Source organism: Cololabis saira, chromosome 1, assembly GCF_033807715.1.
Source record: "Cololabis saira isolate AMF1-May2022 chromosome 1, fColSai1.1, whole genome shotgun sequence".
In the NCBI taxonomy this organism is placed as follows: Eukaryota; Metazoa; Chordata; class Actinopteri; order Beloniformes; family Belonidae; genus Cololabis; species Cololabis saira.
The window spans coordinates 13012660-13025829 of record NC_084587.1 but is presented as its reverse complement, the minus strand read 5'-3'; the positions used below and the strand labels follow the sequence as shown (position 1 = coordinate 13025829).

General features: G+C 37.9%; 1 protein-coding gene across 2 annotated transcripts in view; it reads left to right on the top strand.

Moving 5' to 3' along the window:
* ctnna2 (catenin (cadherin-associated protein), alpha 2) overlaps nucleotides 1-13170 on the top strand; it is a 375232-nt gene that overhangs the window by 309899 nt on the left and 52163 nt on the right. For both annotated transcript variants that reach the window (XM_061741302.1, XM_061741389.1), the window contains exons 10-12: nucleotides 2766-2858; nucleotides 5782-5938; nucleotides 6465-6665. In XM_061741302.1, the coding sequence (XP_061597286.1) occupies nucleotides 2766-2858; nucleotides 5782-5938; nucleotides 6465-6665 (451 nt within the window). The remainder of the gene's footprint in view (nucleotides 1-2765; nucleotides 2859-5781; nucleotides 5939-6464; nucleotides 6666-13170) is intronic.

Genomic DNA, 13170 nt, shown 5'->3' with positions numbered 1-13170 from the left:
ATTGAAAACTCACTTTTCTGTTGCGTGAGTTGTACAGTTAGACTCTGAGTTGAGCCATAAATATTAAGTGTTTAAAACACTTGAAAGTCTGTTACAGCACTGAGGTGGAGAACATGTCAAATCAGAGCTCTTTCAAGGAAATTTTCAGTGCAATTTCTTTTTCGGCCCATGAAAGTGCCACATTAACGTGTAAATTTAGGACAAATGAAAAAAGGAAGGCCACTAAAGGAGGAAATAAGCCAAAGGAACATTTTATCACAATTTCAAATCGGCCATTTTTTTTTCTTTTGCACTGGGACTACTTTATAGAAATTTGGAAAATGTTGCAGCATGATAAAGATTCCAGAAACTTCTCTTTAAGTTTACATAAGGTAAAACAGTAAATTGAATGGATGGAACTATGAAATACGATTTGCATGCTTCTCAAACAAATCCTCTTTAAACAGCCCCTCACGTTTATGCAGCGCTGACTCTCAATCACACTCTGTCTTCCACTCTCTCAAACACGCCACTTTGAACACATACACGCCATGCTTCACATAAAGGACTGTAATCCATCAATGTGCTCATTGCTGTCATGAGTAAAGAGACAGAGCTCTAAGCAAGAGTCCTCTAAAACAAATTTGATTTACCCCCATTTCACTCACACAGTGACATGTAAGCACTAGCAGTGCTAATACAGACTGGCACATATTGCTGCCAACAGGCATGTGTCTGGTTCAGTTTCAAAGACGGGGCTCACGCTGAAATCTGATTTGTATGGTGATGGTTTGCAATTATGAAGAGTTTTAAGTTATAAAAATTAACTTTGAGTGACAGTGATACTGTTGAGAAATGCGATTACTTCATGAGGGAACAAGAGGAGGGTGTGTGGGCGTGTGTGTGCGACTTCTTGTCAAGGCTCAGTGGATGGATACTGGCACATCGCTTTGTGCAAAACACAGGAAATCATAAACCCCCCAAAAAAGAGGATTTTTCAATGTCTGTAGTTAATAATAATTTTAAAATTCTCATTTGATTGTTTGATCTTACTCCAACAAGTGACCAATTATTAGATTTAACTCTAATTTTGGTCAATTTCTCATATAACGTGGCAACAGGCAAAGTTTTTCCATGACAACAAGGACTGACAACAACAACTCTACTCGTTTTGACCCAAAGTTGGCCGGCGTTGCTTATGCAGACTATACAGTTTGTAAATTAATCACAACTGTGGCTGGAAGTCGTTTGTCCACAACTGCTAGTGTCACCTTCTTTTACCTCGTTTGTCAAAGTGCTTGTTCACGACCCACAATGCACTAGCCAGCCGCCTACATAAGGCTTATTAGCTCAAACATGTGGAGTACATCCCGTAGCTGGGCCAAATCAAGGTCCTGGAGCTTTCAGGCCACAAACACGCCTTGTAGCAGACCTTGGATTGAAGACAATAGAGAGTCTCGACTGATGCGTAAGGTTTCTTTATTGAGATCGCATCCAGAATCATGACGACTTTCTTTCATAAGTCCTTACACCACTGTGAAAACTATATATTAAAAAAAGGGATACAAACAATTCATAAAACTAATTTCCACAGCGCGTACAAACAACTCATGAATGAAACTGATCCTAATTAAATTATACAATGCTAAAAACATACACAACTATATCTAAATGTTAAGAAAACAACAAGAAAACAAACAAACAAACATCGTACCTCGCTGCGCTCTCCAAGGAATGCGAACAAAGGAACTCCTTTCGTCTCATACGAATAGACGAATAGGTGATTTTCCGTTCGTCACCATCAATATTATAAAGAATGTATGGACTGACCGGGACAGAACCACAGATTTCAAAGAAGACTCAGGGAAGGCCCAGGGAAGTTTTAAGTTGTACGCCAGCTGCCATGAAAGCCAGCTGATGATCAAAGCCGTGGGGCCGCCCACCGGACCTTTTCAATAATGCAGGTGGATTTCCGGTCAATTTACACACAAATCATATTAAATACATACAAAATACAATACATACGAAAGAAATCACAATTTTAAGACACATTCAAAGAATAACCAACTGACATTACACTCATAACAAATCCCATATTATCATAAAGAAAAAATATATCAACTAAGCAAATTAAGACTCAATATGGTCCTTTACACGCCTCATCACCGCATTGACACCGCCCCATCTGAAAGGTCTCAGCATGACTGTTTTAGTGCAAAACAGAGGGCGGTTGCTGTGTTCATACTGATCCACGACAACCATACTCTTACCTAGGGTTGGTTTGGGTCGACCAAAATAGTGCAATTGTGAAATCGCCTTTACAATCTACAGGACTGTCTCAGAAAATTAGAATATTGTGATAAAGTTCTTTATTTTCTGTAATGCAATTAAAAAAACTAAAATGTCATACATTCTGGATTCATTACAAATCAACTGAAATATTGCAAGCCTTTTATTATTTTAATATTGCTGATTATGGCTTACAGTTTAAGATTAAGATTCCCAGAATATTCAAATTTTTTGAGATAGGATATTTGAGTTTTCTTAAGCTGTAAGCCATGATCAGCAATATTGAAATAATAAAAGGCTTGCAATATTTCAGTTGATTTGTAATGAATCCAGAATGTATGACATTTTTGCATTACAGAAAATAAAGGACTATAACAATATTCTAATTTTCTGAGACAGTCCTGTATGTAGATTCATTTAGACTGACAAAATGTATCAAATTGGAAGAGTGAAAAAACAGATCATAATATTGTGTCTATTATGTTTGCTCTATTCAGGTGGCCAACCTGGCTTGCTCCATTTCCAACAACGAAGAGGGGGTGAAGTTGGTAAGAATGGCTGCCACTCAAATTGACAGCCTATGTCCACAGGTGAGTACTTAACCAAAAAAATTCCGTTTCATCCCTGATACAGAACTCTCTTTTTTCTATCTGCATATAACAGGTTTTTGTTCTCATCTTTGAAGAATTGAAATGATGTAAAATGGCAGTGAATAAAAGGTAGTTTTGCCCAGTCAGAGGAAGAGTTGCACATTATGTGTAGGAGGAACTCGTAGCACAGCTTCTCAAAATGCAGGCAAAGGAGAAGCTTAAAATCGATCTTTTATTTCCAAGGTTAAGGTTGAGCCCTACTCACATGGGACAACACAGTAACGGGGAAGAGAAGTGCAGACGTGAGGCTGAATTTAAGATTCAGACTCATGTGAGACTAATGCTCAGCCGTCACCATGTAAACCTGCTGCAACCTCCCAACTTATAAAACTTGGGAATCTCATGATACCTCTTGGCGGATTTTTTATTACAAAACATACCAGACACAGACTTTGTTACTCGTTTCCCAGTCACAAAGCGGAGGTGGAAGAGAGAGAATCTTTCCATCCTTTCAGCACTGGTTTAACGCAGACCCTTTATTCTTTATTTCAACAAAAAGAAAAAAGAAAAACACAAATATAGACACACTCAGCAATTGCCATGCCATAGATCATGGTGTCTCTTCCACTGCGTCAAGAGTGATTTAACTGAAAAATAAATCTGACTAGAAGTGCTGATGAACATGGGGAGGGGAAAAAAAACAGAAAAAAAAAATCATAGAGCTTGGAGTCAAATGCCAGTTGCCATAGTGACATGATTAATACTGCCCTTTCTTAGGGTACAAGTCTATTGCTTTTAAGCCTATTGCATTCAAATCAGCGGGATTTTAATAACAGAAAATGATTATATAATATTAGAGAAATTCTTTTAATCCTTCATGAAAGCATGAAAATGAGTATCACGTTGCTCTCTCTGTGTGATGATCTTGTTAGTCTTAAAGTGTCAGATATTCTTGCAGCTGTCAGATATGCATTTGATTTCATCACATGTGTACTGAAGTACATACAAAGCCTGTGGTATTTTGCGTGGTCAGAGTACTAACACTAATAAAATGTTTGTTTGGTCTAGGGGATTACTTACTAAGCTTTTCTGCTATACTAGCTACCGACAGGCCACTGCTTAGAGTGATTGTGTTTCTTAGCTGAGTCACCTACTGTGCTATTGATGCTCTATTAGTCACCTCTGTCAGTAACTTGCAGGCTGCTCCTCATTTCATACTGTCAGCTGTATATATATTGAGCGTGCTGTATCTTTTATGGTTGCAAATAGATGCAGATACAGACTAAGCCTGCAATAGTTTGCTATCATAACCTCAGAGTCAAGAGAGGCTCTTTGCATTTATTGGCAGCATGTTACAGGCTCATATTAGATACAGCTTGCCATCTTACAGCTTGACAACCAATTAAAATAACAAATAACCATCGAGGGTGGTTCTTATTGACAGTAAATTCCATGAAGAGACCAAATCCATTTAATCATCTTGGCAATGTTATGAATTTAAAGCCTGATAGCTTATTTCTTTGCAGGCCTTTCCTGTATAAAATAAAGTACAGGCATGATCCATTTGTGGGTCTTATGCTTTCTTATGACAAAAATAGGCACTAAATCAATTCCACAAAAAGTTTCACTGTTCCCACAAGGGTAATGAATCCATAAGTTAAATATTTCTTTCTTTAAACAGTTGCTATGGAAGTCTTGCTTTTGAAGAGTTGAGTGGTTGATCGGATGTGGACAAATGTGTTGGTGCCTTTCCAAGGAAAATGAGGAACTTATATGTATTACCTGAAAGAAAATCTAAATCTAACAGCATCTATAAAATATTTAATTTCCAGATTGACCTAAGTCGTGGTTTGCTTTTGAATTATTTTTTTAATGTATTTACTTTTATTGAATCAAAAAATGTAATTAAAATGGCAGGAACAAGAATGCATGGCTTGATATTGTCTTCCATCCTAGATAAAGTATAGAAGTCTCAAAACAAAACGAGCCTTCGGCATATTTCACAGTGGATGCAGAGCTTTTTTTTTTTTTCAATCTCCAAAGACGGAGCTGAGATGACTTTCCAAACATCTGCAGTTTTGCCCATCAGTCAACGATATATTTTCGTAGTCATATGTGGCTTTTCAACGTGTGCTTTAGAAAATGTCCTTGTTTTCTTTTAGTACCGACTTACTTTGACCTTGAAGGTCTACTTGAATGTCTTTGCGAGTTTTCCTTGGCTCAACGTCCTTGTCCAGGCACATCCTGGGATGTTGGCTATCGTCCCATGGCCCTGATATGTCTTAAAGATATTCATAACGTCAGTCACAGGAACACGCACCTGCTTGGCGACGCTCTCATACCCTTTACCTTTAACATACGTATCTATAATTTTCTTTATGAGCTCCTCTGTCACCTCCTTCCTCGTCTCCATGTTGAGTTTGGTAAACACAGTGATATCAAACTACGGTGCCAAGTGTCCTGCTTTAAACAAATGAAAAGCTGATAAGAATATTGATGATCAGTTATGTTGTTCAAGGTTAGACGGTCTGTTAAAAACATGAAAATCGGGCAGTGATATATGATCATTTGTATAGACGCATCTGTGCAGGCTATTTTTGTACTTGTAAATTCAACAATAAATCCTCTCTGTTTTTATTGGGTTATTCTATCACATACTGAGGTCATGCAGGTACACATGAGACAATTACTTTTAATTGAATCACTCTGCAGGAGTAAAAGAGCATTATTTTCATGAGTTACAAGGGTACTTACACATTTGTTCAAGTTTGTAACAAAAAGTGTGCTGTTTCTGACACACAAGTATGTTTGAGGCTTGTAACTACATAAGTGAGCCTTTTTTTTCTTCTTTTTTTTTTTTAAACAATCACATATGTGCATATAGCAGAGCATGTTTACGTCATGAACCCTTGTTCCATGCCAGGTTATCAACGCTGCGCTCACCCTGGCTGCTCGCCCCCAGAGCAAGGTGGCCCAGGATAACATGGATGTTTTCAAAGATCAGTGGGAGAAGCAAGTACGCATCCTGACGGAGGCGGTGGACGACATCACCTCTGTGGACGACTTCCTCTCAGTGTCAGGTACTGCAGCACAAAGTACTGCAGATTGGTCGAAGGAAAATGATGGAAACTAAATTTAAACAAATCATGTATCACAGCAATAAAAAAAAAAAAAAGCAAAGGGAGATAAGGGGAAAAAAACAAAAATTTGGAGGGAAAACCAAAACCTTTTGATGTGTGCTAATTTTATAATTTTATGTTTGTGTTTTATGAAATGTCACATGTTCACTTCTCTGTTCATTTTTCATTTCCTACAAATGTAAAAGCCATGTTGTTTTGTTTTACAGTTTTGAAAAAAATGTGCCTTAAATCTTTCCCAGTTTGCAAATTTGCCAACTGGTATTCTTGGGAAAAAAGAAAAGGTTTGGACATGAATAACTTGATTTGATTGATATAATTGTCACTCTAAAAAAATGATTAATTTCCTTTTACAAAGAATTTTTTTTTTTTTTTTTGTCAGAAGATTTACACGTCACCATCGTCCGCCAAGAAGAAAAAGCCTCCCGTCTCTGTTTTTGAATTAGCATTCATTCTTTTCTTTTTCTAGAGAACCATATTCTTGAAGATGTCAACAAATGTGTAATTGCTCTGCAAGAGGGAGATGTGGACACTCTTGATCGAACCGCCGGAGCCATTCGGGGCCGAGCTGCTCGTGTGGTCCACATCATTAACGCTGAGATGGAAAACTATGAACCCGGGGTCTACACTGAGCGTGTGCTGGAGTCAATCAAGCTCCTGTCCGAGACAGGTTAGTGCGCTCCACACAGAGCCAGCCTAGCATGAAGAGTCACAGTTGAAAATCTTTTCGATTTTGAATAATGTGTATTTTTTTAAAGGAATATTATCCCTTGTTGGACTGTGCTTACGTGAAGCTTTTTGCTATGAACCTTTTGACATGTGCAGCTACTTTCTCGTAAAGTACCTTTGTACATTCATGAATACTCACATAGTAATATTCAATGTTAGCTTTCCATTTCGTATTTCAGTTATGACTTATCAAAACACCCTAACTGGAAAACGTTTCCACATTTTGAAAAGTGTCTTACCTCTGACACAAGTGCTTGACACCAACTGTGAGCGCCTCTGACACCTTTCCCTTTCTGCGCACTATAAAGTATCTTTTTAAAACATCCATATTTCTCCGTCTGACAGAGTTAGGCGACCGCAGTTGAATAATGAATAAATACTTTTCATGCTATACGAGAAATATAAAAAACAGTAGCAAGCAAACTCCAGCAGTCCACTGAAATACCACGATGGAACAACTCTGGACCGCCCTCACCTTTTCCAAGAATATTTTTTTTTGTGATCCAGGTATGAATGCTCTTTCTGTAAGTTTATCACATGGTGATGAAAAGCCAGCAGCTTCTCTCTTCTCTCTCCAAAGCGTAAGGGCTAGACCTGTTCTGCCACACCAACACAATCCGTAGTGCTTCAGTGATTATCTGCACCAGCTGATGCTGGCATTAAACTTGCGCTCAGCTATCCAAGCTTGTAGTTGAGGAATCGAGTGATGTGCCAGTCCTTCATTTCTTTTTTGTAAGCACACACTTGCACTTGCACAAGTTTTTGTTGGTTTATTCTCAGGCATTTCATTTGGGTTAGCAGTTGTCCTACACTACACTGTGTGACACATTTATTCCCCTGCTTGAAAGCTGTTTGACAGTTCTGCAAAATTTATCACCCTAATCTTGAACTTGAGCATCAGAAAGTCTTGTTTCTTTTCTCACTTGCACTACTTTTGAGCTACTCAGCCGGGATGCTCACCATCTCTCTCAAATCTCCTGGCACTGTTACGACATCATATTTAAAGCTACAGTTGTAACAAGCACATTCAGGTTGATGACACTCCTTCACCAGCTGTGGATTTTACTGTCCAGGTGTTTTATAGCGGTCAAAAAATATAAGACTACATTAAGGGACGTATTCAATAAGGAGGAAAAAATCCATCTCATATTTAGGTCAGTAAAGCATCCGTTACCCATGATTCAGCATCTTAACTGGCTGCAACATAAGTCCAAAGCATGATCAGTCCCGCCCCCGTGCTTAAGGCCTTATGATGATATTCTGTTGCCTGTTTTCCTCCAAGCAGAGCTCTCCTCATACTCTACTACTATTCTGATGGCTGTTTCCTGAAAATCATTCTCTTGAGAGTATAACTGTAGTTTACAGTACTGCTAATTACTCCTGAAACTCTCACAATCAAAATGGAGATTTACCTTTTTATTGTTCCTATGAGCACGTAGGTACCACATTGTATTTTATTGCCTTTTTTCTTTTTAACACGCCTGAATATTTAGAATTCCCTTATTAATCTTGTAAATGCTTATATGAGAAACACATATTTGAACTCTTAACATACTTAAATGACACTACATAGCTTCAGACAATCTTGCATCTTCTATCATGTTTCATTCTGTGTTCAAAAGGAGTCTAATCAGGGAATAAAAGAGTTTAGTGCTGTTACGGTATATCACAGAAACCCTTTTGTCTTTGGTGTAATTCAGCAAATCCCCTTGAAATCGCTCCATTACTAAGGGTGGGCAAAACAAAAACATAGATTAGAACAAAGTCAGTAATTCACAAATTACCTGTCCAAAGGAATCAAATCTAGCACGAATCCTTCTTTCATACCGAACAAAAGTAGAACACCTTCTGACGTGCGATTGTGGTCTGCCCCCACCCCTCCTTCTGGGTTTTTTTTCTCATTTCTCCCTCGTCCTTCCCGCCCCAGTTTCTGCCTCTCCCATTAGAGCCCATTTAGCGAGGCAGTATATCTGTTGTTTCACAGGTTTCTTTCATCTGCCAGGATAATTGAGAGACATAATCAGCTCCCCTCCCCGTTAGCTGATAAGTCGCAAACAGCATTAGGTGAGTCCCATGTCCTCACAAAGCCATCTGTCTGAGCCTCTCATCTGACTTTCGACTCCATCACCACGGACTACTCGCATTACTCGTTATATTCTATCTCAGGCAATATTCTCTTACATTATTGCATGATTTATTTAGATTGATAAGAGTGATTAATTGACGAAGTTCATTGGCAATATCTCATGGAACCTTAAGGTCATTTTTTCCCCCATCATAACCATGTCACTTGTCACTGCTTAGACGTGATAGCTGTGCTGCCGTTCTATTAATCGTCCATGGAGCACGGATCTCGTTTCAAGCGTCAGCACCACTCAGAAGCGTGATGTCAGCATTACTGAAAACAACAAATGGAGAATTGTTTATGTTGCAACATCGCATTGACTTCTCAAAGACAGGCATTTATCATGCATTTACTTTTTAAGGCTTGATATAAAAGAAACGTTGTAGGCTTAACCTGACAAATCTTATAAAGTGTTTAAATGTTCATGCAAAGATAGACTATAATACAAAATTCAAGCCACTTGAAGCCCCAAAAGAGTAGAGAAAGTATTTGCATATACTTTCTTCTGACACCTAATTGTGAAACCTGAATGAACTTCACAATGGACGTAGTGATATTAGTAAGCATGAATCAAAGCCTTTCACTCTCAGCTCAGAGTATGCCAATTATGACCATCATTTATGGTAAAAGCTATGTTTTCTTAAGAGAACAGCATGGAAAATCTGTTTGGCACAGCCAACAATAGTGTGTTTGTGAACATGTGATTTGAATAAAAGCACTCTTACCTTGTTGACAACAAAGCAGTAATTGCACGAAGCTGCGCATGTTGGCATGGGGATTTGCACCAACTACAGTTGAGTTGTTTTTCACTGAAAGGAAAATGTATTACCGCTAGTGTATTATTACTAGTATTTTCCCACTTTTGAAGTTGATGTTTATGGGTGACACAAAGTCTTTGATGTTTCAAATTTAGAATTCTCAGTATAACAAATTTCAGACTGCAAAAGTTTTCTTAAATACTTGGAAAAGGACAGATTTTGCTCAGCTCAAAGTGTTGGGTACAAAGTTTTGATGTCCAAAGCAAAAGGAGTAGGAGATGGGGTGTCAAGGCCAAAAGGAAAACACACACACACACACACGCACACACACACACTCACAAACATGATGGCTTTGTGGAATACAGTATTTTATTTTCTGACTGTTGGACCCTTTCCTTGCAAGCTAAATTGGATCGTTTGTCTTTTCAGAGGCTGCCAGAGATCAAAGATGCCTGTTGCCCTCAGAAAAGAAAAATTTACAGAGAGGGAAAGTAAAAACAGTCTCAAAACTAATGCTGCAACACTATTATCAACTTGTTGAGTAGGTGACAGCATTATCATCTCAATGTAATGGCCAAAATTGATCCGTCTTGCTGCTACAAACTCAGCGCAGAGCTACCTTTATCGCAAAGTCAGAGATTCAATTTTCTTTTGCGCAAAGTGTAATGGAAATAGGGCTGCCACTAACGATTATTTTCTTGTTGATTAATCGATTATTTTTTTCAATACATCTAACATGTATTTTTTTAGATTAATCTTATGAATTTTTTTCCCGCTTTTTGATACATCTTTCTGTTAAATGCCAACAAATAATACATTTTACCATCCTCACAACTCTTTACTCTTGAAAAAATAAAATAAATGTAATACATAAGCCAAAGTAAAAGTCTCTTAGAGCATCATTTGGTTTATTCAGAACAATCTCCATAAATCTATCATAACTTATTTAAAGCCCAAAAAGTGCACACTCTGTTTGACATCACTTCGTGTAAAAGTCCATAATTCTAACATAAATTCTGCCCAAAGTTGTAAGTTTAAATAGTTTTCTATCAGCAATTAAGTAAGTAAAATGTATTTACATACAGTAGCACCTTTCACAGACAACGGAATGTTACAAGGTGCTTCACAAAAAATAAAACATCAATAATAACACGTATAAATATATATAAAAATAAAAGTACATAAAATCAACATGATGGTCATAAAACAAGCATCTCACTACTAATATTTAAAAGCTTGAAGAAACAGGTGGGTTTTAAGTTTGCTCTTAAAAGCATTGATGGAGTCCAGAGAACGTAGAGACTTGACGTTGAATATATAGTAACTTTTTTAATCTGAATGATCTTTTATCAGGTCATGGCACAAGAAGTTATATTGACGGACAGTATAAACATGACATTGATATAAATCAATATTATTTACTTTTAGTGCTAAAAAAAACACCGAAATAGGCTGGAACATTTTGAAGCAGGTAAGCCGTTAGTATCGTTTGATCAAGCCATGACTTACACGTGAAAACTATAAAATCAAGCTACATTTAATGCGGGGAATGCATTTACTGTCACTTAGTTATGAGGTTAAATGCTTATATTGTTTTAGTGTCGTCACGTTATTGTTTGAGAACCACAGGATGTTTTCTTTTGAGACGCTCACGCATGGCGGTTGTGCTGCTGTGATACGCTCTGTAGATTTTACTGAGCGTACAAAGCACCATTTTGTGGGTTTTTCCCCTGAAAAAGTTCTAAACCTGATGCTCGACTCCGGATTTTAGAGGTAAAAGTTTAATTTGATTAATGTATGCAACTTGTACTCGCCGTTGTCAGGGTGGTGTGTGTGTTACAATGAATAGACTATGATACCTAATGTGACCAGCAGAGGAAACTACCTAGTTATATGACTAAGGTGTATGTTGGGAGACCAGAAATGAACAAGATTAGCTACAGGCGAGGTTTGCTGGATGATGTTTGTTCATATATAAAAGTTTGAGCAAAAGCTCATTATGGATTAAAGACAAGTCTCATCTTTTAAGACTCAAACAACACATTCTGTACATGCGGCGCATCAACACTTTCTACCCAAGTCGACGTATTTACGTAATCGTTGTAATCAATTATGTCGACGCTTCGTTGCAGCTCTAAATGGAAACGCAAGTACATTCACAATACACAGTATTGATTACATTATATACAGGCTCTCAAAGATCTACCATGCTAAGCATCTGCAGCTGTCAATGACTGTTGATCCAAGCTACATCCAATGAAACAAGGCACGATGAAGTGGGGTCACCATGAGGAAGGAGAACTGTCAAACAAGGAGGAAGCACTGTGCAACATTATGACAACATTGCAACAGTGCAACACTGCTGCTGTTAGACTCCACAACGAACACTCTTAATCCATCTCTTTCTGTATGTTGTTGCAAACTGCAATTTCCCCATTGTGGGACAAATAAAGGTTATCTTAGACAAGAGACAAAGAGACAAAAAACATCATAATGCTAATGTGATCATGCTGATTGCAAAAGCATCAGTATGGCAACAAATCATCACACAAGCAGCCTGCATCCTCCGTGTTTATTCTAGGCCCATTTTTAGCGAAGTAAATCCTTTTTCAAGCATAAATTTCATTTGTCATTTCACTCTGCATGTATATTTTGTTGACAAAAAATGGTTTGGAGATTGTTGGTTAACTGAGGCACTCAGTACATTTACATGCATGTTTGTTGCCTTAATCAGACCGATATCGAAGTTTTAAAAGCCATGTATACACCTTAGTCGGGCTGTAGTCGAACCGAACTGAAGCTCTTGAGATCAAGCTTTTAGTGTCAGATAATGGGGTTCTAATCAGAGTTATTTCAGCATGTATACGCAACCCACACTTAACCGAGCTATTGACTGTCCCGGGACTCAAGTGACGAGTCGCGGGAGCGGGAATAATCACAGTCACGGCATCACAACAACACAGCCTTTGCAGTAACTGACCTCGAACTCTGGAACGAGCTGCCGCTGCACACACGTCTGGCTCCTTGAAAGGCTGTTTTTAAATCTCATCTTAAAACTCATTTTTATTCACTATCATTTAACTCACCATGATTGTTTTATTTTAGTTATGTTTTTTATGTTTTACATTGTCCTGTTTTGTTTCTGTTTTCCTTTCGCTTGTCCAGCACTTTGGTCGACTATTGCTGTTTTTAAAGTGCTTTATAAATGTCCAGTTTTTTATTAAGCTACCTACTATGGCTTAATAAACTCCCCACTGGAAGGGTTATCAGGAAAAGTATGGCGGATACAACTCGTGTCACTTTATGAAGTTTATTTTCCACACACACACAATAAGTTAGTTAGGTTGTAAACCGACAAGGCGTACCAGTCCTGATGATCGGTAGAATGAAAACTAAACTAAAAGTTAAATCTCTAATATACCCGTGCTTTCTCTCCTTACACATTCTGGAAATCAGACATAATAATAGCTTTAACAAATCTTAAAGTAAAAGGACTGATAATTCAGTGATCATCCTCATGGTTTTGTTAAATATATAATATAAACCAGGGGTATTCAACTAGA